General features: G+C 40.0%; 1 protein-coding gene across 1 annotated transcript in view; it reads right to left on the bottom strand.

Moving 5' to 3' along the window:
- Window positions 1-2,983: 2,983 nt before the first annotated feature.
- Window positions 2,984-25,784, bottom strand: part of LOC128214358 (uncharacterized) — a 121,058-nt gene continuing 98,257 nt past the window's right edge. The window contains exon 21 of the mRNA XM_052920779.1: window positions 2,984-5,639. Coding sequence (XP_052776739.1) covers window positions 5,416-5,639 — 224 coding nt within the window. The 3' untranslated portion in view covers window positions 2,984-5,415. The remainder of the gene's footprint in view (window positions 5,640-25,784) is intronic.

Here is a 25,784-nt window from a genome sequence, read left to right as displayed (position 1 = left end):
AACAGAGGCCTATTATATCTTCAACAGAAGCATAATACTTTCGGCAGAGGCCTTATACCTTCAACAGAGGCCTTATACCTTCAACACAGGCCTATTACTTTCAGCAGAGGCCTATTACTTTCAGCAGAGGCCTATTAATTCAGCAGAGGCCTATTACTTCAGCAGAGGCCTATTACTTCAGCAGAGGCCTATTACTTTCAACAGAGGCTTATTACTTTCAACAGAGGCCTATTACTTCAACAGAGGCTTATTACTTTCAACAGAGGCCTAATACTTTCAAAAGAGGCCTAATACGTTCAACAGAGGCCTATTACCTTCAACACAGGCCTATTACTTTCAGCAGAGGCTTATTACTTCCAACGGAGGCATATTTCTTTCAACAGAGGCCTTTTACATCATCAGAGGCTATTACTTCATCAGAGGCCTTTTTTTCTCAACATATGCATAATACTTTTATACTTTCAACAGATGCCTATTACTCTCAGCATAGGCTTAAAACTCTCAGCAGAGGCTTATTACTTTCAGCAGAGACGTATTACTCACAGAAGTGGCTTATTACACTCAGCAGATGCTTATTACTCTCAGTAGAGGCTTATAACTTCAGCAGAGGATTATTACTTTCAACAGAGGCTTATTACTTTCAACAGAAGCCTAATACTTTCAAGAGAGGCCTAATACGTTCAACAGAGGCCTATTACCTTCAACACAGGCCTATTACTTTCAGCAGAGGCATATTACTTTCAACAGAGGCATATTACTTTCAACAGAGGCCTTTTACATCATCAGAGGCCTATTACTTCATCAGAGGCCTTCTTTTCTCAACATATGCTTAAAACTTTTATACTTTCAACAGAGGCCTATTACTCTCAGCAGAGGCTTATTACTTTCAGCAGAGACGTATTACTCTCAGCAGAGGCTTATTACTTTCAGCAGAGACGTATTACTCTTAGCAGAGGCTTATTACTCACAGAAGAGGCTTATTACTCTCAGCAGAGGCTTATTACTCTCAGAAGAGGCTTATTACTCTCAGCAGAGGTTTATTACTTTTAGCAGAGGCTTATTACTCTAAACAGAGGTTTATTACTATTACTCTCAGCATAGGCTTATTACTCTCAGCATAGGCTTATTACTCTCAGCAGAGTCTTATTATTTTCAGCAGAGGCATATTACTCTCAGCAGAGACCTATTACTCCCAGCAGAGGCTTATTACTCCCAGCAGAGGCTTATTACTCTCAACAGAACTTATTACTCTCAGCAGAGGCTTATTACTCTCAGCCGAGGCTTATTACTCTCAACAGAGGCTTTTTACTCTCAGCAGAGGATTATTACTCTCAGCAGAGGCTTATTACTCTCAGCAGAGGCTTATTACCCTCAACAGAGGCTTATAACAGTCAGCAGAGGCTTATTACTCTCACCAGAGGCTTATTACTCTAAACAGAGGCTTATTACTATTACTCTCAGCAGAGGCTCATTACTCTCAGTATAGGCTTATTACTCTCAGCAGAGGCTTATTACTCTCAGCAGAGGCTTATTATTTTCAGCAGAGACTTATTACTCTCAGCGGAGACTTATTACTCACCGCAGAGGCTTATTACTCTCAACAGAACTTATTACTCTCAGTAGAGGCTTATTACTATCTGCAGAGGCTTATTACTCTCAGCAGTGGCTTATTACTCTTAGGAGAGGCTTATTACTCTTAGCAGAGGCTTATTACTCTCAGCAGAGGCTTATTACTCTCAGCAGAGGCTTATTACTCTTAGCAGAGGCTTATTACTTTCAGCAGAGGTTTATTACTCTCAGCAGAGGCTTATTACACTCAGCAGAGGATTATTACTCTCAACAGAGGCTTATTACCCTCAACAGAGGCTTATTACTCTCAGCAGAGGCTTATTACTATTACTCTCAGCAGAGGCTTATTACTCTCAGCAGAGGCTTATTACTATTACTCTCAGCAGAGGCTTATTACTCAACAGAGGCTTTTTACAATTACTCTCAGCAGAGGCTTATTACTCTTAGAAGAGGCTTATTATGGTACTCTCAGCTGAGCAGAGGCTTATTACTCTCAGCAGAGGCTTATTACTCTCAGCAGAGGCTTATTATTCTAAACAGAGGCTTATTACTATTACTCTCAGCAGAGGCAAATTACTCTTAGAAGAGGCTTATTACGGTACTCTCAGCAGAGGCTTATTACTCTCAGCAGAGGCTTATTATTCTAAACAGAGGCTTTTTACTATTATCTCAGCAGAGGCAAATTACTCTCAGCAGAGGCTTATTACTCTCAACAGAGGCTTATTACTCTCAGCAGAGGCTTCTCTGCTTATTACTCTTAGCAGAGGCTTATTACTCTCAGCAGAGGCTTATTACTCTTAGCAGAGGCTTATTACTCTCACCAGAGGCTTATTATTCTAAACAGAGGCTTATTACTATTACTCTCAGCAGAGGCAAATTACTCTTAGAAGAGGCTTATTACGGTACTCTCAGCAGAGGCTTATTACTCTCAGCAGAGGCTTATTACTCTCAGCAGAGGCTTATTATTCTAAACAGAGGCTTATTACTATTACTCTCAGCAGAGGTAAATTACTCTTAGAAGAGGCTTATTATGGTACTCTCAGCAGAGGCTTATTACTCTCAACAGAGGCTTATTACTCTAAACAGAGGCTTTTAACTCCCAGCAGAGGCTTATTACTCTCAACAGAGGCTTATTATTCTAAACAGAGGCTTATTATTCTAAACAGAGGCTTATTACAATTACTCTCAGCAGAGGCAAATTACTCTTAGAAGAGGCTTATTACAGTACTCTCAGCAGGGGCTTATTGATCTCAACAGAGGCTTATTACTCTCAGCAGAGGCCTATTACTTTGAGCAAAGGCATTTTACTTTCAGCAGAAATTTTATTTTTGACAGATACCTATTCCCATGATGCATAATTGATCATAAAAATGATTTAATTAGCATAATAAAACAAATACATGCATTTGTTTCATTCTTTATTCATAAATCACTAAACTTTGTTAATTTGTTAGTACAAACATAAATCAGTGAATAAGTAAAGCACGAAAAAATGAAATTTACAGAATTCAACAAACTGGAATTATTTGTAGAAAATTCTCTTTAAGACGAAAAATTGGACGGATTGTTTGCGTAGTTTGTTTTGTTCTGTGGGGGAGAAATACCGACCAGCAGCATTGTACATAAACATAGTTTAAGTATGCATTATTCAAAAAAATTACTATAACGATGGACAATTAGTTTACATCCAGCATAATCTTTATACAGAGGATCATTGTTTGTTTCTGTGTAAGATCGTAATATATTTCACTGAAAGAGGGTCAAAATTTGTATTTCAGGAGTGACATAGCCACTTGTGAAATATTTAATTTTGGTGTTCATGAGGTGAAATATATTGCAATAAATATATATTTATTCTTTTAATTGAAAACATTGTACATGTTCTGCGCATAAATATATTAAACAATGTGACATTTCAGAATTTTTAAATAAAACCAAATGTTTTGATTCAAAGTGGCATGAATACTAGATTAACTGAATGTAAAATGAAGATGTAACACAAATATAATAGCTTCTTGTTAATGGAAGGAGCATATTACTAACATGCATACATGATTGAATATGTTAATCTCATACAGTTACACATCAAAGCAAAAAAAAAATATAAAGATAACAGTGATTTCTTTAAAAAAAATATTATTCAAGTGCCTTTAAATTGAGACAATTTACCAACTTTGGGAAAATGCAAAAACATGCCAACATAGCTGAAATGATAGCATATGTACATGTTTCATCTTTTTTATGCATATAAAGAGTGGGAATTGTGAAGAACTTATTTGTTTTTTTAAGAAATACTTTCCTCATTTATTCATTCATGGAAACTGAGTGCCTACCAAATTAGGAAGTATAAATATAAATATGTATATAAATGGAAACATTATCGCACAGGGAAACAGCTTTTCAAGGCTGTAAATCACTGGATAAATGCACATTACATCACCAAATTTAGATAATAGATAATATCAATGATTTTTTTGGATGATGAAAAATACTCTATCAAAAAAGGCTCTAACTACACATTATGTTAGATAAACTATAACAAATATTTGGTCTTTAATTTTAAAAACATTAAAAAAGCATGAAAATTATATTAAATGACTTCAAGTTTGACAACTAAGGATACAGTACAGTACAGTACAGTGAACGTGGATTAGTTCATTAGTTAATGGACAAAGGGAAATAACTACTATTAAAACACTAAGGCCTGGAGGAGTCAATTTAATCATCAAAAGTAAATCATTACTAACAGCTTAATAAATTACTCCCAAACATTTTAACATACAGGGGTTCTTAAGTTCAGGATAAGTCCTAAAATCAGGATCGACGGCTTTTAATTTGACAATTGTACAGTAACTGTAGTAATAGATTTGTGTCGCATGTACATTTGCATTAAAAAAAACTGAAAGTTACCTTGAAATGAATATAAATGATTTTAAAGGAATTTCAAAAAGGGGTCATTGCCCCGTAACCCTGCTTTAGACTCAAGCAGAACATCGGCTATTTTTCATAATGGAAAATCACCAGCTGCTAGAATGCCTGAACATGATTAATCATTTGAAAAAAACATTAAATGACATAGTAGATGAATAAAATTGACTTAAGTACAGAAAGTTGAACTAAAACAACGAATGTTTTGTTTACCTTTCAGGTATGCTAGGTATACATTTGGATGAACAAGCCTTTTAGATAATCATCTTTAAAAAAATCCAGTAAATTCATTAACCTTTTTATAATTTACAACCACCAAAAATGCAATTATAAAAAAAATCAAAAATGTTTCCAAATAATATGCATTTCTGATTTATTTTTAAAAAAAATGTGTACATATCATTCTGTATAAAAAGTCAATGACATAACCAAATAATTATATGTTATATATACCGGCAGTTTTCTGTGCATGAATATATTATAATCAAAACATTTCAGAAAAGAAAATAAACAAATAAATACATCAAAAACTTTGTAAAAAGGACGGAATGCTAACACATTGAGCGTTGTCAAAATGTATCATACAAAAATAATGATATATAATGTAACATACAGCAATACTAACCATACTGTATAACTTTCATTTCTCAAAACAAATTATTTGCTTGATATAATAATTAATGTATGTTTCATAATTTAAAATCAAACATGTATTTTTCATAGTCTTAGTTCTAAATGCTATGTTGAAATTACTATGCAATCTACTTGCAGAGTAGTTAGATGTGAAGATTTCTGACATTGTCCATTTACATCGGAGGTTGTTTTCGATAAAAAATGGCTAAGGAGGTCTGAATGTTCACTTTAAGAATGACAAATATAACAGCCTCCACTCTGAATACATCTATGCTATGAGTATCCCTAGAAGTGTTCTGAATCAACAATCCACTTCCTTGGATTCTTTAAGTAATCTTTCACAAACTCCAGAATTATCTCCCCTGAAAACTCCTCCCTTTTCGCTCTCCTGCGTGATAGTGGAGGGTAGAATGCTGCATGGTTGTGGTCCTCTCGCTTTACGATCACGAGACGTGGGTAAATGTACATGGACAATGGATCCGGGTCATCGGGCCGTGCAGATTCTGCAACTGGAAAGGAACATAAAGGGCTGTAATTAAGGTGAAATATTTGCAAATGTTTGTAGGAACCATGGTAGCCAATGAGCACAGTTAAGAATACATTTTGATATGACCTTTGGAAAGGAGTTGTTTGGTCTTGGGTGCAAGTGAGTTTGGCTAGTGGTCAACAAGCCGAACCGGTTTTTTTTTTACGTTTTTTTTTACGGTTTACCCATCAACACAAAACCACACTCTTGCCCAACATCGTGCTAATGAAAGTGACTTAGCATAAGTTAATATAACATTATTCAAAATCATTGTAAAAATAATGTTTAAACTAAAGGTGACGCCTAAGGTCAAGGCAAACCTTGCATGTATTGTTGCAAAGAAAATATAATTTCTCCAATATTGTTATTAATAATGTGTTCCCTTTGTCTAAGACAGTGGTCACACGCATTCTTATATTTCATTAAATATGTGCTCTGCATCTGTTACGCAAATATGCACACATGTTTGAGAATAAAGGCGATATAAAAACTTCATAAGTCACCTGATTAAGTCCAATACATCACCACACTTTTTAACTGAGGTCAAGGTCATTTCCCTGATATACTGCTATGTTTGATAGTGGACTAAAATAGATGACAGCTAACATGGCGTGGTTGATCATAGCAACACTAAACGCAAACATAACATACTTCAAACAAATGTGACAAGTTTAATCTCCGCCAAAATATCCGCCATCTTCATCTCCCCCGCATATTTACATTCATACTTTACAGGTATTTACGACTGTGTCGGTCAAATAAGGCAATATCAAACGACAAAATTAATATCACTTCATGGAGACATACAAACAAACAATACACAGGTTTTATAAAGGATGCCAGAGTACGCTGATTTATTTTCATGGGACTGTAAAACTGCTAAAATATTGTGCACTTTATTTAATAAAAGATGATTTACATTCAGTTCAATAGCAAAAAAAAAGTTGGATGGTTTATTTTAATAGCTACGAATTGATATTATGCAATTTGTTAACCTGGTTTGAAATGCCATTTAAAATACATTTATAATGACTCATCAGTTTATGCTCATTGAAGGTAAGAAAGAAATCACACAGCTAAAATTCAGGGATCTCGCCATGAGCGTAGCGAGATAACATGGCCTGCTAGGGGAGATAACTATCAGATAAGGGGGTTTCAGGGGAGATAACTTAAATGATGCAGGACAGGATCTATTGTAATGCACTTTCTCTTTATTGCCATCTATATTCATTTCAAGTTTCATTTAAATCCATCAAGTATTTTCAAAGATATGGCCTAGACAAGTACCCATGTTTGAAAAAATCAGGTTTAGGAAATGCAACAACAAAATATGCAGGGCAGGATTATGGTTCTTGTGCACTGCATATTCTCTCATTGCCTTCTATCTACATTTTTAGGGTTTCTTTTCAATCCCTTTAGTATTTTCATAAGATATGGCCTGGACAAGCATCAGTCATGAAATTATTTTTTTAAGGGGAGAAAACTTTATCCATAGGTAAGATAGGATTACCGTATGGTTTTTGTACACTGCTCTTTCTCTAATTGCCATCTATCTGTATCGCAAGTTTGGTTTGGATCTCATCAGTAGTTTTGAAGTAATGGCCCTGACAAGCACCATTTAAGAGAAAAAAATGTTAAGGGAGATAACTTTATTAATATGCATGATAGGATTATGGATTTTGTGCACTGCACTTTCTCTAGTTGCCATCTTTCTAAATACCAAGTTTTATTTCAATCCCATCGGTAGTTTCAAAGTTATTCACAGTGTAACAATGGACGGACAGAAAGACGAACAAAGCTGCAAACTAAAAAGAACATTCTCTAGAAAGTATGTGCAGACCTGGGCCTATGTGGTGTACCATAACACATCTTGTGACTGCAGTGTACAGGTTTTTGTAAAATTGGTCAGATTCAGTCATTTTTTATTGTAATAAAAAAAGGGGGAAAAAAACGGCCAGATATTTCTTGAACAGCAAACCCCGATGTTGTTACAAGGAATGAGGACAGTCTCATGGATGAGCTGTTTTCATGCATCAGTGATTCTAATATTTGAGGCCCTCATAGTTGATTTGTAAAGATATTTCTTCTGTTAATCAATGACCACAGCTTATTGCTAATGATTTTCATACACTTGTTAATATACAGGTATAATTATCATGGCCACACAAACTAATTTTAACCATGAATTGACACCTTTAACAATTGAAATGTTGTTAAGTATGTCCAATTCTTAATTAAATTGTTGAAAGGCATCAACAATTTTATACATGTTAGTTCAATACTTCAGTGAAGTTTTGAGGGGGCTTGACAAGGGTGTGTCCCCCAATTATAAATTCCTGGATCTGCCACTGCAGATTAAAAAATTATACGATGTCACTCTTTGAAATCATATATAACAGAAAACCAATTTGTATATAACTTTCCCTTTAAATTAGGAAATGTTTACTATCCTACCCAAGTTATATTTCTATTGTATTAACAGTAACCTTAATATCAATGAACGCCTAGCAATATCTGTTAAAACATGTGCTATGAAACCTCAAGTTACGCATTTTACCCCTATGTTCTGGTTCTAAACTGGTTTTCAAGAACATTATTTATTTCAATCAAACGAGGATGGTTTTCAAGTCACAACAAGGTCTTGGCTGCAGCCCGCTTCATTTTTTTTGCAAATTTCATTAGCGAGATCTGTACAGTTCAATGAAAACAACCAATCCCCGTAATCAGTTATATAAACCGCACATCTTAAAAATTTCAGGACTTTTTTAACTTAATAGTACAGGTAACTTGAACAGGAGTTGTCATGAAGGGCAGTGGGTGAATGGGTTTGGGTTGACATGGCAGTTCAACCTTTCAGGAGAGGGTTGGCCTGTTTAACCTTGCCAGATGGTGTAGAGATGGGAGGGCTGTTTAACCTTGTCGATGGGGGTTGGGATGAAAAAGCTGAGGGAGGGGTTGGGTTGGAAAATCTGTTTAACCTTACCAGCAGGGCTGGGATGGAAAGGCTGTGTAACCTTGAGGGAGGGATTGGGATAGTAAGGCTGTGTAACCTTGAGGGAGGGATTGGGATAGTAAGGCTGTGTAACCTTGAGGGAGGGATTGGGATAGTAAGGCTGTGTAACCTTGAGGGAGGGATTGGGATAGTAAGGCTGCGTAACCTTGAGGGAGGGATTGGGATAGTAAGGCTGCGTAACCTTGAGGGAGGGATTGGGATAGTAAGGCTGTGTAACCTTGAGGGAGGGATTGGGATAGTAAGGCTGTGTAACCTTGAGGGAGGGATTGGGATAGTAAGGCTGTTTAACCTTGAAGGAGGGATTGGGATAGTAAGGCTGTGTAACCTTGAGGGAGGGATTGGGATAGTAAGGCTGTGTAACCTTGAGGGAGGGATTGGGATAGTAAGGCTGTTTAACCTTGCCGTATGGGTTGGGATGGAAAGGCTGTGTAACCTTGAGGGATAGGTTGGGATGTTAAGGCCGTTTAACCTTGTCTATTGGAGATGGGATGGGAAGGCTGTGTAACCTTGTCTATGGGGATTGGGATGGAAGGGCTGTGTAACTTTGAGGGATAGGTTGGGATGTTAAGGCTGTTTAACCTTGTCTATTGGGGATGGGATGGGAGGGCTGTTCAACCTTGTCTATGGGGCTGGGATGGGAGGGCTGTGTAACCTTGTCTATGGGGATTGGGGTGGGAAGGCTGTGTAACCTTGTCTATTGGGGCTGGGATGGGAAGGCTGTGTAACCTTGTCTATTGGGGCTGGGAGGGGAGGGCTGTGTAACCTTGTCTATTGGGATTGGGATGGGAAGGGCTGTGTAACCTTGTCTATGGGGGTTGGGATGGTAGGGCTTAGTAACATTGTCTATTGGTGTTGGGATGGGAGGGCTGTGTAACCTTGTCTATGGGGGCTGGGATGGGAGGGCTGTGTAACCTTGTCAATGGGGGCTGGGAGGGGAGGGCTGTGTAACCTTGTCTATGGGGGCTGGGATGGGAGGGCTGTGTAACCTTGTCTATGGGGATTGGGGTGGGAAGGCTGTGTAACCTTGTCTATGGGGGTTGGGATGGTAGGGCTTAGTAACATTGTCTATTGGGGTTGGGATGGGAGGGCTGTGTAACCTTGTCTATTGGGGCTGGGAGGGGAGGGCTGTGTAACCTTGTCTATGGGGGCTGGGATGGGAGGGCTGTGTAACCTTGTCTATGGGGATTGGGATGGGAGGGCTGTGTTACCTTGTCTATGGGGATTGGGATGGGAGGGCTGTGTAACCATGTCTATGGGGATTGGGATGTGAGGGCTGTGTAACCTTGTCTATTGGGGCTGGGATGGGAGGGCTGTGTAACCTTGTCTATTGGGATTGGGATGGGAGGGCTGTGTAACCTTGTCTATTAGGATTGGGATGGGAGGGCTGTGTAACCATGTCTATGGGGATTGGGATGTGAGGGCTGTGTAACCTTGTCTATTGGGGCTGGGATGGGAGGGCTGTGTAACCTTGTCTATGGGGGCTGGGATGGGAGGGCTGTGTAACCTTGTCTATTGGGATTGGGATGGGAGGGCTGTGTAACCATGTCTATGGGGATTGGGATGTGAGGGCTGTGTAACCTTGTCTATTGGGGCTGGGATGGGAGGGCTGTGTAACCTTGTCTATTGGGATTGGGACAGGAGGGTTGTGTAACCTTGTCTATGTGGATTGGAGTGAGAAGGCTGTGTAACCTTGTCTATTGGGATTGGGATGGAAGGGCTGTGTAACCTTGTCTATGGGGATTGGGGTGGGAAGGCTGTGTAACCTTGTCTATTGGGATTGGGATGGGAGGGCTGTGTAACCTTGTCTATGGGGGTTGGGATGGGAAGGCTGTGTAACCTTGTCTATTGGGGCTGGGATGGGAGGGCTGTGTAACCTTGTCTATTGGGGCTGGGATGGGAGGGCTGTGTAACCTTGTCTATTGGGATTGGGATGGGAAGGGCTGTGTAACCTTGTCGATGTGGGTTGGGATGGGAAGGCTGTGTAACGTTGTCTATTGGGGTTTGGATGGGAGGGCTGTGTAACCTTGTCTATGGGGGCTTGAATGGGAGGGCTAAGTAACCTTGTCTATTGGGGATGGGATGGGAGGGCTGTGTGACCTTGTCTATGGGGGTTGGGATGGTAGGGCTTAGTAACATTGTCTATTGGGGTTGGGATGGGAGGGCTGTTTAACCTTGTCGATTCGGGTACAGATTGAAAGGCTGTTAAACCTTGTTGATGGTGGTTAGGATGGGAGATCTGGTTAATCTTGTCTATGAGGGGTGGGTTAGAAGGGCTAAGTAACCTTGTCTATGGGGGTTGGGATAAGAGGGCTGTGTAACCTTGTCTATTGGGGCTGGGATTGGAGGGCTAAGTAAACTTGTCTATTGGGGTTTGGATGGGAGGGCTAAGTAACCTTGTCTTTTGGGGATGGGATGGGAGGGCTGTGTGACCTTGTCTATGGGGTTGGGATGGGAGGGCTGTGTAACCTTGTCTATGGGGGTTTGGATGGGAGGGCTGTTTAACCATGTCGATTTGGGTTCGGATTGAAAGGCTGTTAAACCTTGTTGATGGTGGTTAGGATGGGAGATCTGGATAACCTTGTGGGAGTGGGGTTGGAATGGAAAGGCTGTTAAACCTTGTAGATGGGGGTATGAATTGAAAGACTGTGTTAAACTTTGTCTATGGGGGATGGGATGGGAGGGCAGTGTTATATCAATGTCTGAAAGCAGTTGTTAATATTCGTCACTAAGTTATATGGATTGGAAATGGTCCGAAGAGGTCGGCCAAGCACTCACAACATTTAGGTGTGTCCTATAAAATTTGGTAAATTCAGCTAGATTTGAACCAAAACTATGCCATTACAGATACTGCTGTATCTGATCAAATTAAATTTAATATCCTGTGTTGTCTGGACAATGTCCTGTGGAATATGCATGATCTTTAGATATTTTGCCTTTTTCTTGCCGACTGAGACCAGATTGCTTCCAGTGATCATCTTGCCGTTTGCAAACTCTCTATGCAAACCCTGTTCCAGAACAGTCCTGTTATTAATACAAACTTGGCAAATGTATCTACATAAGAGTCCCAACAATAACAGAACATGATAAGACTGAATCCGGACAAAGCCGTTTGCAATGCAGTACAGCAGACTGTGATAGGAATGGTATAAAATCAGAATATGGCAACAGTACATTTCATGTCATAGCTTTATCTATTCTCCTGGAGTAATTCTATCATCTTTCCCTCCTCCACTTCAAAAAGGCAACACTGCTCTGAGGTTTCTTGGGCAGAGAAAGATTAGAAGCCGTTCAGGAGTTCTTCAACTGGCTCAGCATCACCACAAGGCTTGTCAGCAGATGAATGCCATGGAGAATATAAGTATATTCCATGGCTGAGAGTGTAAGATAGGTTCATTCTGGACCCGAGCGTATGGTGTTTTGCGGAAACGAGGTTTACACGAGCGGCTGAAGTAGATGCTTTTTCTTCCAACTCAGTCAAACATAATTAAATAAAAATGTATTTTTTGCTGGAACTCTTTTGTGCTTAGTGAAAATAATTGCGTATGGATATGCGATAATTCGTGGTTGTCATGGATATGCGCGCAGTGATTCAGATTATGTTAATAGTCAAATCGGTCTTTAAATAGTTCTAAATAATTAATGAGCGTTCTAAATATTGCCACAAGACAAGATTTCAATGATGCTACAGACGACAGTCTTCAACAAGGGAGGTAATTACAATGTGGGGACTATTAAAAAGGAGTTCCATAAGGGCATTTTATCTTCGCCTGTGGGCAAGATAAGAATTTCTAGCATGGTTAAATTATTGGATCTACTTATCTGAGGTGGGAGAAATAGAAATCCACTGCATGCATAGTGAATTTACTTAATTTTTATAAAGATGAAATTACTGGTATATTGTTTAAATGGAGATAATCTGCCAATAACTAACGGCAATTCTCCTAGGACAACTGCTGAGGCTGGAACAAGTATCTGCTGTCCCAGGAAATTCATTTCAAGCAGAAGTGAGGCTTCTGTCAGCTTCGGTTCACTGTCTGATTGCATTCAGGAGCATCAGGACACTGTCGTGTTTTATATTTTTTTTTTTTACAAATTTTAATAAAGTTTGAACTTCCAGCCACAAATCACAAAATCATGATCAGACTTTTGACAAATTTTAATCAGGAATGTTCCTATCAAGAACTGCAGTAAAAATCCTTAATGTGTGGGTGAGGCTTTTGATAATGTCAGTTAAGTACTAAAATTGACTAAATTGACTAAGATCTTTATTGAAATGGGCCACTAGGTCTAAGGAAACTCCATGGTCTACCAAAAACAAATAAAAATCTGTTAAAGGCTTTCAAACTTTCAAGACACAATATTCAGGCCCAGATGGCTTGTGCTTTAAATAATTCGTGCAGTTTGAAAGCATGAAAGAAATCTTAAAAAAAACACACATAATATTTAACATTTTTCATTGACTTGACAATATTTGGCTTTACCATAATTTTGAATACAAAGGTCCCTAATAATGCAGAAAGTGTTTGAAGAACATCTCTGGCATTCTAGTATAACCAACAGTTACGTCATGTACATGTATACAAATTACAGATGATAACCTTCTGGGTACATGTGCATCCCACAAGTGCTTGCGTCATTTGACGAACGGGACAATTTAACCTGAACTTTTAATTGCAGCTTGTGTAATGTTTACGATCCCCCGCACCATGTTTCCATAGCAAACGTTCTAACATAGCTGGGTACAAGGTATGTCACCAAGATGTCTGGCATGCTATATCTAAGGATGAATGCTTACCAGTTTTAACTGATAAGTTTGAAATAAAGTCGGGTAATACAACTTTGTTGACAGTCTCCAATCTTGTGATTAATACTACTATTAATCTGTACTTTTAATAAAATTGCTTTATTTTTTGTGGTAAATTTATTTAAGAAATGCAAGGTCATTATTGTTAGCATTTTTGAGAAGGCTTGACAACCATACAACATATATGTGAGTTTAAACCTTAAAGGTACTCGCTCATGTTTTTTGTATGACAAAATAAAGTGCAGCAAATCATTAGGTGTGTTAAAACTAAGATACCAAAAGCTGGAACCCAAATGTTGATATTTGCTTAAATATTGTCTTTGAAGACCACAATTTTCATAAGCATTAACGACACTTATAATCACTTAATTACGGCTTTGTTGTTGTGTGATTGATGGTGATGTTATCAATGTATTGTTAAGAAGTCAAAATATAATCTACCACATTTGTAGAGCTCCTGGTGGCCTTGTGGTTCTAAGGCGTCATTGTTTTTTTCTTGACTATACCTGGCTAAGCATGGTTTTGCACCCAACTAAAACCAAAATACTTTTTTATACTATAACAGACTTGAACAGTTATTGTATTTTTTCTGCAATTCGTTATCACGGAATAAAATAATGATAAAATAAGTGTTTTCAGATGCATTACCGTTTTCAGATATATTAGTTTGTACCTTTAAAGGTATATATCACCCTCAAATTTTTTTTCTACTATATGTATTGTAAACAGCGTATAAGTTCCATGTTCATGATTTTGGTACCCTATGAGTTACATTTCTTTGTTGATGAACATATTCTTAGATCAAAATATTATTTACATTTCTCCAATGACTAAATATAAGAAATCAGGATACAGCAAGCAACTCAATAGGGCCTGCAATGTGAAAGTCAATTATGTCCTTATTGTAACAACATGAGATTTCCCTTTAAATATGCATCTTAAAGTGATGTATGCAACATCATGACACTAAACACCGGAACATTTGCTACTTTAACAGATATAAACAAGAGCTGTCACAGTATGTGACGAATACCCCCGAATGTGACATTGACCTATAAACAAGGTCAGTACATGAAAAGTTAAAGATCAAACAAATACATATGGCAAGTTATTTTAAATTGCCTCTGAACATAAAAAATACCACCCATACTTGACAACCTACATTCTTATGTCCTTATATTCAGCATTCCATTGTGAATAAACACAAAGTGTATCTTTCACCTTAGAGGTAGGGACATGGGTCTTGCACGTGACACGTTGTCTTGGTATGTTGAACACATGTGGCAAGTTATTATAAATTCTGTCCATACAAGGGAAAGTTACAGCCCGGACACGACAATCTATACTCTAATGTCCTTATATGCAGCATTCCATTGTGAATAAACACTAAGTGTGACCTTGACCTAAGAGGTAGGGACACAGGTCTTGCACCCGACACAACGTCTTGGTAATTCAAACACATGTGCCAAGTTATTTTATAATCTGTCCATACAAGGGAAAGTTACAGCCCGGACACGACAACCTATACTCTTATGTCGTTATATGCAGCATTCCATTGTGAATAAACACCTAAGTGTGACCTTGACCTTAGAGGTAGGGACACGGTTCTTGCATGCGACACGTCCTCTTGGTATGTCTAACACATGTGGCAAGTTATTTTAAAATCTGTCCATACAAGGGAAAGGTACAGCCCGGACACAACAATCTATACTCTATGTCATTATATGCAGCATTCCATTGTGAATAAACACCTAAGTGTGACCTTGACCTAAGAGGTAGGGACACGGGTCTTGCACGCCACACATCGACTTCGTATGCCGAACACATGTGCCAAGTTATTTTATAATCTGTCCATACAAGGGAAAGTTACTGCCCGGACACGACAATCTATACTCTATGTCCTTATATGCAGCATTCCATTGTGAATAAACACTCAGTGTGACCTTGACCTAAGAGGTAGGGACACAGGTCTTGCACCCGACACAACAGCCCGGATACGACAACCTATACTCTTATGTCGTTATATGCAGCATGCCATTGTGAATAAATACCTAAGTGTGACCTTGACCTTAGAGGTAGGGACACAGTTCTTGCAAGCGACAAGTCTTCTTGGTATGTCAAACACATGTGGCAAGTTATTTTAAAATCTGTCCATACAAGGGAAAGTTACAGCCCGGACACAACAACCTATACTCTATGTCCTTCTATGCAGCATTCCATTGTGAATAAACACTAAGTGTGACCTTGATCTTAGAGGTAGGGACACAAGATTTACACACGAAACGTCTTCTTGATATGCCGAACACATGTGGTAAGTTATTTTAAAATCTGTCCATACAAGGGAAAGTTACAGTCCGGACACGACAATCTATACTCTATGTCCTTATATGCAGCATGCCATTGTGAATAAACACCTAAGTGTGACCTTGACCTTAGAGGTAGGGACACGGTTCTTGCACGGGACACGTTGTCTTGGTATGTCTAACACATGTGGCAAGTTATTTTAAAATCTGTCCATACAAGGGAAAGTTACAGCCCAGACACGACAATCTATACTCTATGTCCTTATATGCAGCATTCCATTGTGAATAAACACTAAGTGTGACCTTGACCTAAGAGGTAGGGACACAGGTCTTGCACCCGACACAACGTCTAGGTAATTCAAACACATGTGCCAAGTTATTTTATAATCTGTCCATACAAGGGAAAGTTACAGCCCGGACACGACAACCTATACTCTTATGTCATTATATGCAGCATTCCATTGTGAATAAACACCTAAGTGTGACCTTGACCTTAGAGGTAGGGACACGGTTCTTGCATGCGACACGTCGTCTTGGTATGTCTAACACATGTGGCAAGTTATTTTAAAATCTGTCCATACAAGGGAAAGTTACAGCCCGGACACAACAACCTATACTCTATGTCTTTATATGCAGCATTCCATTGTGAATAAACACTAAGTGTGACCTTGACCTAAGAAATAGGGACATGGATCTTGCACGCGACACGTCATCTTGGTATGCCAAACACATGTGGCAAGTTATTTTATAATCTGTCCATACAAGGGAAAGTTACAGCCCGGACACGACAATCTATACTCTATGTCCTTATATGCAGCATGCCATTGTGAATAAACACCTAAGTGTGACCTTGACCTTAGAGGTAGGGACACGGTTCTTGCACGTGACACGTTGTCTTGGTATGCCAAACACATGTGGCAAATTATTTTATAATCTGTCCATACAAGGGAAAGTTACAGCCCGGACACGACAATCTATACTCTATGTCCTTATATGCAGCATTCCATTGTGAATAAACGCTAAGTGTGACCTTGACCTTAGAGGTAGGGACACAGGTCTTGCACCCGACACAACATCTTGGTAATTCAAACACATGTGCCAAGTTATTTTATAATCTGTCCATACAAGGGAAAGTCACAGCCCGGACACGACAACCTATACTCTTATGTCGTTATATGCAGCATTCCATTGGGAATAAACACTAAGTGTGACCTTGACCTAAGAAATAGGGACATGGATCTTGCACGTGACACGTCATCTTGGTATGCCAAACACATGTGGCAAGTTATTTTATAATCTGTCCATACAAGGGAAAGGTACAGCCCGGACACAACAATCTATACTCTATGTCATTATATGCAGCATTCCATTGTGAATAAACACCTAAGTGTGACCTTGACCTTAGAGGTAGGGACACGGTTCTTGCACGTGACACGTCGTCTTGGTATGTTGAACACTTATTTTAAAATCTGTCCATACAAGGGAAAGATACAGCCCGGACACGACAATCTATACTCTATGTCCTTATATGCAGCATTCCATTGTGAATAAACACTAAGTGTGACCTTGACCTAAGAGGTAGGGACACGGTTCTTGCACGTGACACGTTGTCTTGGTATGCCAAACACATGTGGCAAGGTATTTTATAATCTGTCCATACAAGGGAAAGTTACAGCCCGGACACGACAATCTATACTCTATGTCCTTATATGCAGCATTCCATTGTGAATAAACACTAAGTGTGACCTTGACCTAAGAGGTAGGGACACAGGTCTTGCACCCGACACAACATCTTGGTAATTCAAACACATGTGCCAAGTTATTTTATAATCTGTCCATAAAAGGGAAAGTAACAGCCCGGACACGACAGCCTATACTCTTATGTCATTATATGCAGCATTCCATTGTGAATAAACACCTAAGTGTGACCTTGACCTTAGAGGTAAGGACACGGATCTTGCACGCGACACGTTGCCTTGGTATGCCGAACACATGTGGCAAGTTATTTTATAATCTGTCCATACAAGGGAAAGTTACAGCCCGGACACGACAATCTATACTCTATGTCATTATATGCAGCATGCCATTGTGAATAAACACCTAAGTGTGACCTTGACCTTAGAGGTAGGGACACGGTTATTGCACGTGACACGTTGTCTTGGTATGTTGAACACATGTGGCAAGTTATTTTAAAATCTGTCCATACAAGGGAAAGTTACAGCCCGGACACGACAATCTATACTCTATGTCCTTATATGCAGCATTCCATTGTGAATAAACACTAAGTGTGACCTTGACCTAAGAGGTAGGAACACAGGTCTTGCACCCGACACAACGTCTTGGTAATTCAAACACATGTGCCAAGTTATTTTATAATCTGTCCATACAAGGGAAAGTCACAGCCCGGACACGACAACCTATACTCTTATGTCGTTATATGCAGCATTCCATTGTGAATAAACACCTAAGTGTGACCTTGACCTTAGAGGTAGGGACACGGTTCTTGCACGTGACAAGTCGTCTTGGTATGTCTAACACATGTGGCAAGTAATTTTAAAATCTGTCCATACAAGGGAAAGTTACAGCACGGACACGACAACCTATACTCTATGTCCTTCTATGCAGCATTCCATTGTGAATAAACACTAAGTGTGACCTTGACCTTAGAGGTAGGGATACAAGATTTGCACACGAAACGTCTTCTTGATATGCCGAACACATGTGGCAAGTTATTTTAAAATCTGTCCATACAAGGGAAAGTTACAGCCTGGACACGACAACCTATACTCTATGTCCTAATATATGCAGCATGCCATTGTGAATAAACACTAAGTGTGACCTTGACCTAAGAGGTAGGGACACGGGTCTTGCACGCCACACATCGTCTTGGTATGCCGAACACATGTGGCAAGTTATTTTATAATCTGTCCATACAAGGGAAAGTTACAGCCCGGACACGACAACCTATACTCTATGTCCTTATATGCAGCACTCCATTGTGAATAAACACCTAAGTGTGACCTTGACCTTAGAGGTAGGGACACGGATCTTGCACGCGACACGTTGACTTGGTATGCCGAACACATGTGGCAAGTTATTTTATAATTTGTCCATACAAGGGAAAGTTACTGCCCGGACACGACAACCTATACTCTATGTCCTAATATATGCAGCATTCCATTGGGAATAAACACTAAGTGTGACCTTGACCTAAGAAATAGGGACATGGATCTTGCACGCGACACGTCATCTTGGTATGCCAAACACATGTGGCAAGTTATTTTATAATCTGTCCATACAAGGGAAAGGTACAGCCGGGACACAACAATCTATACTCTATGTCATTATATGCAGCATTCCATTGTGAATAAACACTAAGTGTGACCTTGACCTTAGAGGTAGGGACACAAGATTTACACACGAAACGTCTTCTTGATATGCTGAACACATGTGGTAAGTTATTTTATAATCTGTCCATACAAGGGAAAGGTACAGCCCGGACACAACAATCTATACTCTATGTCATTATATGCAGCATTCCATTGTGAATAAACACCTAAGTGTGACCTTGACCTTAGAGGTAGGGAAACGGTTCTTGCACGTGACACGTTGTCTTGGTATGTTGAACACATGTGGCAAGTTATTTTAAAATCTGTCCATACAAGGGAAAGTTACAGCCCGGACACGATAATCTATACTCTATGTCCTTATATGCAGCATTCCATTGTGAATAAACACTAAGTGTGACCTTGACCTAAGAGGTAGGGACACAGGTCTTGCACCCGACACAACGTCTTGGTAATTCAAACACATGTGCCAAGTTATTTTATAATCTGTCCATACAAGGGAAAGTCACAGCCCGGACACGACAACCTATACTCTTATGTCGTTATATGCATCATTCCATTGTGAATAAACACCTAAGTGTGACCTTGACCTTAGAGGTAGGGAAACGGTTCTTGCACGTGACAAGTCGTCTTGGTATGTCGAACACATGTGGCAAGTAATTTTAAAATCTGTCCATACAAGGGAAAATTACAGCCCGGACACGACAACCTATACTCTATGTCCTTCTATGCAGCATTCCATTGTGAATAAACACTAAGTGTGACCTTGACCTTAGAGGTAGGGACACAAGATTTGCACACGAAACGTCTTCTTGATATGACGAACACATGTGGTAAGTTATTTTAAAATCTGTCCATACAAGGGAAAGTTACAGCCTGGACACGACAACCTATACTCTATGTCCTAATATATGCAGCATGCCATTGTGAATAAACACCTAAGTGTGACCTTGACCTAAGAGGTAGGGACACGGGTCTTGCACGCCACACATCGTCTTGGTATGCCGAACACATGTGGCAAGTTATTTTATAATCTGTCCATACAAGGGAAAGTTACAGCCCAGACACGACAACCTATACTCTATGTCCTTATATGCAGCATTCCATTGTGAATAAACACCTAAGTGTGACCTTGACCTTAGAGGTAGGGACACGGATCTTGCACGCGACACGTTGCCTTGGTATGCCGAACACATGTGGCAAGTTATTTTATAATCTGTCCATACAAGGGAAAGTTACAGCCTGGACACGACAACCTATACTCTATGTCCTAATATATGCAGCATGCCATTGTGAATAAACACTAAGTGTGACCTTGACCTAAGAGGTAGGGACACGGGTCTTGCACGCCACACATCGTCTTGGTATGCCGAACACATGTGGCAAGTTATTTTATAATCTGTCCATACAAGGGAAAGTCACAGCCCAGACACGACAACCTATACTCTATGTCCTTATATGCAGCACTCCATTGTGAATAAACACCTAAGTGTGACCTTGACCTTAGAGGTAGGGACACGGGTCTTGCACGCGACACGTTGCCTTGGTATGTTGAACACATGTGGCAAGTTATTTTAAAATCTGTCCATACAAGGGAAAGTTACAGCCCGGACACGACAACCTATACTCTATGTCCTTATATGCAGCATTCCATTGTGAATAAACACTAAGTGTGACCTTGACCTAAGAGGTAGGAACACAGGTCTTGCACCCGACACAACGTCTTGGTAATTCAAACACATGTGCCAAGTTATTTTATAATCTGTCCATACAAGGGAAAGTCACAGCCCGGACACGACAACCTATACTCTTATGTCGTTATATGCAGCATTCCATTGTGAATAAACACCTAAGTGTGACCTTGACCTTAGAGGTAGGGACACGGTTCTTGCACGTGACAAGTCGTCTTGGTATGTCTAACACATGTGGCAAGTAATTTTAAAATCTGTCCATACAAGGGAAAGTTACAGCACGGACACGACAACCTATACTCTATGTCCTTCTATGCAGCATTCCATTGTGAATAAACACTAAGTGTGACCTTGACCTTAGAGGTAGGGATACAAGATTTGCACACGAAACGTCTTCTTGATATGCCGAACACATGTGGTAAGTTATTTTAAAATCTGTCCATACAAGGGAAAGTTACAGCCTGGACACGACAACCTATACTCTATGTCCTAATATATGCAGCATGCCATTGTGAATAAACACTAAGTGTGACCTTGACCTAAGAGGTAGGGACACGGGTCTTGCACGCCACACATCGTCTTGGTATGCCGAACACATGTGGCAAGTTATTTTATAATCTGTCCATACAAGGGAAAGTTACAGCCCGGACACGACAACCTATACTCTATGTCCTTATATGCAGCACTCCATTGTGAATAAACACCTAAGTGTGACCTTGACCTTAGAGGTAGGGACACGGATCTTGCACGTGACACGTCATCTTGGTATGCCAAACACATGTGGCAAGTTATTTTATAATCTGTCCATACAAGGGAAAGGTACAGCCCGGACACAACAATCTATACTCTATGTCATTATATGCAGCATTCCATTGTGAATAAACACCTAAGTGTGACCTTGACCTTAGAGGTAGGGACACAGTTCTTGCACGTGACACGTCGTCTTGGTATGTTGAACACTTATTTAAAAATCTGTCCATACAAGGGAAAGTTACAGCCCGGACACGACAATCTATACTCTATGTCCTTATATGCAGCATGCCATTGTGAATAAACACCTAAGTGTGACCTTGACCTTAGAGGTAGGGACACGGTTCTTGCACGCGACACGTCGTCTTGGTATGTTGAACACTTATTTTAAAATCTGTCCATACAAGGGAAAGATACAGCCCGGACACGACAATCTATACTCTATGTCCTTATATGCAGCATTCCATTGTGAATAAACACTAAGTGTGACCTTGACCTAAGAGGTAGGGACACGGTTCTTGCAAGTGACACATTGTCTTGGTATGCCAAACACATGTGGCAAGGTATTTTATAATCTGTCCATACAAGGGAAAGTTACAGCCCGGACACGACAATCTATACTCTATGTCCTTATATGCAGCATTCCATTGTGAATAAACACTAAGTGTGACCTTGACCTAAGAGGTAGGGACACAGGTCTTGCACCCGACACAGCATCTTGGTAATTCAAACACATGTGGCAAGTTATTTTATAATCTGTCCATACAAGGGAAAGGTACAGCCCGGACACAACAATCTATACTCTATGTCATTATATGCAGCATTCCATTGTGAATAAACACCTAAGTGTGACCTTGACCTTAGAGGTAGGGACACGGTTCTTGCACGTGACACGTTGTCTTGGTATGTTGAACACATGTGGCAAGTTATTTTAAAATCTGTCCATACAAGGGAAAGTTACAGCCCGGACACGACAATCTATACTCTATGTCCTTATATGCAGCATTCCATTGTGAATAAACACTAAGTGTGACCTTGACCTAAGAGGTAGGGACACGGTTCTTGCACGTGACACATTGTCTTGGTATGCCAAACACATGTGGCAAGGTATTTTATAATCTGTCCATACAAGGGAAAGTTACAGCCCGGACACGACAATCTATACTCTATGTCCTTATATGCAGCATTCCATTGTGAATAAACACTAAGTGTGACCTTGACCTAAGAGGTAGGGACACAGGTCTTGCACCCGACACAGCATCTTGGTAATTCAAACACATGTGGCAAGTTATTTTATAATCTGTCCATACAAGGGAAAGGTACAGCCCGGACACAACAATCTATACTCTATGTCATTATATGCAGCATTCCATTGTGAATAAACACCTAAGTGTGACCTTGACCTTAGAGGTAGGGACACGGTTCTTGCACGTGACACGTTGTCTTGGTATGTTGAACACATGTGGCAAGTTATTTTAAAATCTGTCCATACAAGGGAAAGTTACAGCCCGGACACGACAATCTATACTCTATGTCCTTATATGCAGCATTCCATTGTGAATAAACACTAAGTGTGACCTTGACCTAAGAGGTAGGGAAACAGGTCTTGCACCCGACACAACGTCTTGGTAATTCAAACACATGTGCCAAGTTATTTTATAATCTGTCCATACAAGGGAAAGTCACAGCCCGGACACGACAACCTATACCCTTATGTCGTTATATGCAGCATTCCATTGTGAATAAACACCTAAGTGTGACCTTGACCTTAGAGGTAGGGACACGGTTCTTGCACGTGACAAGTCGTCTTGGTATGTCGAACACATGTGGCAAGTAATTTTAAAATCTGTCCATACAAGGGAAAATTACAGCCCGGACACGACAACCTATACTCTATGTCCTTCTATGCAGCATTCCATTGTGAATAAACACTAAGTGTGACCTTGACCTTAGAGGTAGGGACACAAGATTTGCACACGAAACGTCTTCTTGATATGCCGAACACATGTGGTAAGTTATTTTAAAATCTGTCCATACAAGGGAAAGTTACAGCCTGGACACGACAACCTATACTCTATGTCCTAATATATGCAGCATGCCATTGTGAATAAATACTAAGTGTGACCTTGACCTAAGAGGTAGGGACACGGGTCTTGCACGCCACACATCGTCTTGGTATGCCGAACACATGTGGTAAGTTATTTTAAAATCTGTCCATACAAGGGAAAGTTACAGCCTGGACACGACAACCTATACTCTATGTCCTAATATATGCAGCATGCCATTGTGAATAAACACTAAGTGTGACCTTGACCTAAGAGGTAGGGACACGGGTCTTGCACGCCACACATCGTCTTGGTATGCCGAACACATGTGGCAAGTTATTTTATAATCTGTCCATACAAGGGAAAGTTACAGCCCGGACACGACAACCTATACTCTATGTCCTTATATGCAGCACTCCATTGTGAATAAACACCTAAGTGTGACCTTGACCTTAGAGGTAGGGACACGGATCTTGCACGCGACACGTTGACTTGGTATGCCGAACACATGTGGCAAGTTATTTTATAATTTGTCCATACAAGGGAAAGTTACAGCCCGGACACGACAACCTATACTCTATGTCCTAATATATGCAGCATTCCATTGGGAATAAACACTAAGTGTGACCTTGACCTAAGAAATAGGGACATGGATCTTGCACGCGACACGTCATCTTGGTATGCCAAACACATGTGGCAAGTTATTTTATAATCTGTCCATACAAGGGAAAGGTACAGCCCGGACACAACAATCTATACTCTATGTCCTTCTATGCAGCATTCCATTGTGAATAAACACTAAGTGTGACCTTGACCTTAGAGGTAGGGACACAAGATTTACACACGAAACGTCTTCTTGATATGCTGAACACATGTGGTAAGTTATTTTATAATCTGTCCATACAAGGGAAAGGTACAGCCCGGACACAACAATCTATACTCTATGTCATTATATGCAGCATTCCATTGTGAATAAACACCTAAGTGTGACCTTGACCTTAGAGGTAGGGACACGGTTCTTGCACGTGACACGTTGTCTTGGTATGTTGAACACATGTGGCAAGTTATTTTATAATCTGTCCATACAAGGGAAAGTTACAGCCCGGACACGATAATCTATACTCTATGTCCTTATATGCAGCATTCCATTGTGAATAAACACTAAGTGTGACCTTGACCTAAGAGGTAGGGACACAGGTCTTGCACCCGACACAACGTCTTGGTAATTCAAACACATGTGCCAAGTTATTTTATAATCTGTCCATACAAGGGAAAGTCACAGCCCGGACACGACAACCTATACTCTTATGTCGTTATATGCATCATTCCATTGTGAATAAACACCTAAGTGTGACCTTGACCTTAGAGGTAGGGAAACGGTTCTTGCACGTGACAAGTCGTCTTGGTATGTCAAACACATGTGGCAAGTAATTTTAAAATCTGTCCATACAAGGGAAAATTACAGCCCGGACACGACAACCTATACTCTATGTCCTTCTATGCAGCATTCCATTGTGAATAAACACTAAGTGTGACCTTGACCTTAGAGGTAGGGACACAAGATTTGCACACGAAACGTCTTCTTGATATGACGAACACATGTGGTAAGTTATTTTAAAATCTGTCCATACAAGGGAAAGTTACAGCCTAGACACGACAACCTATACTCTATGTCCTAATATATGCAGCATGCCATTGTGAATAAACACTAAGTGTGACCTTGACCTAAGAGGTAGGGACACGGGTCTTGCACGCCACACATCGTCTTGGTATGCCGAACACATGTGGCAAGTTATTTTATAATCTGTCCATACAAGGGAAAGTTACAGCCCAGACACGACAACCTATACTCTATGTCCTTATATGCAGCATTCCATTGTGAATAAACACCTAAGTGTGACCTTGACCTTAGAGATAGGGACACGGATCTTGCACGCGACACGTTGCCTTGGTATGCCGAACACATGTGGCAAGTTATTTTATAATCTGTCCATACAAGGGAAAGTTACAGCCTGGACACGACAACCTATACTCTATGTCCTAATATATGCAGCATGCCATTGTGAATAAACACTAAGTGTGACCTTGACCTAAGAGGTAGGGACATGGGTCTTGCACGCCACACATCGTCTTGGTATGCCGAACACATGTGGCAAGTTATTTTATAATCTGTCC

Source organism: Mya arenaria, chromosome 13 (genome assembly GCF_026914265.1).
Source record: "Mya arenaria isolate MELC-2E11 chromosome 13, ASM2691426v1".
Classification (NCBI taxonomy): Eukaryota; Metazoa; Mollusca; class Bivalvia; order Myida; family Myidae; genus Mya; species Mya arenaria.
This window is presented reverse-complemented; position numbering and strand designations above follow the sequence as displayed.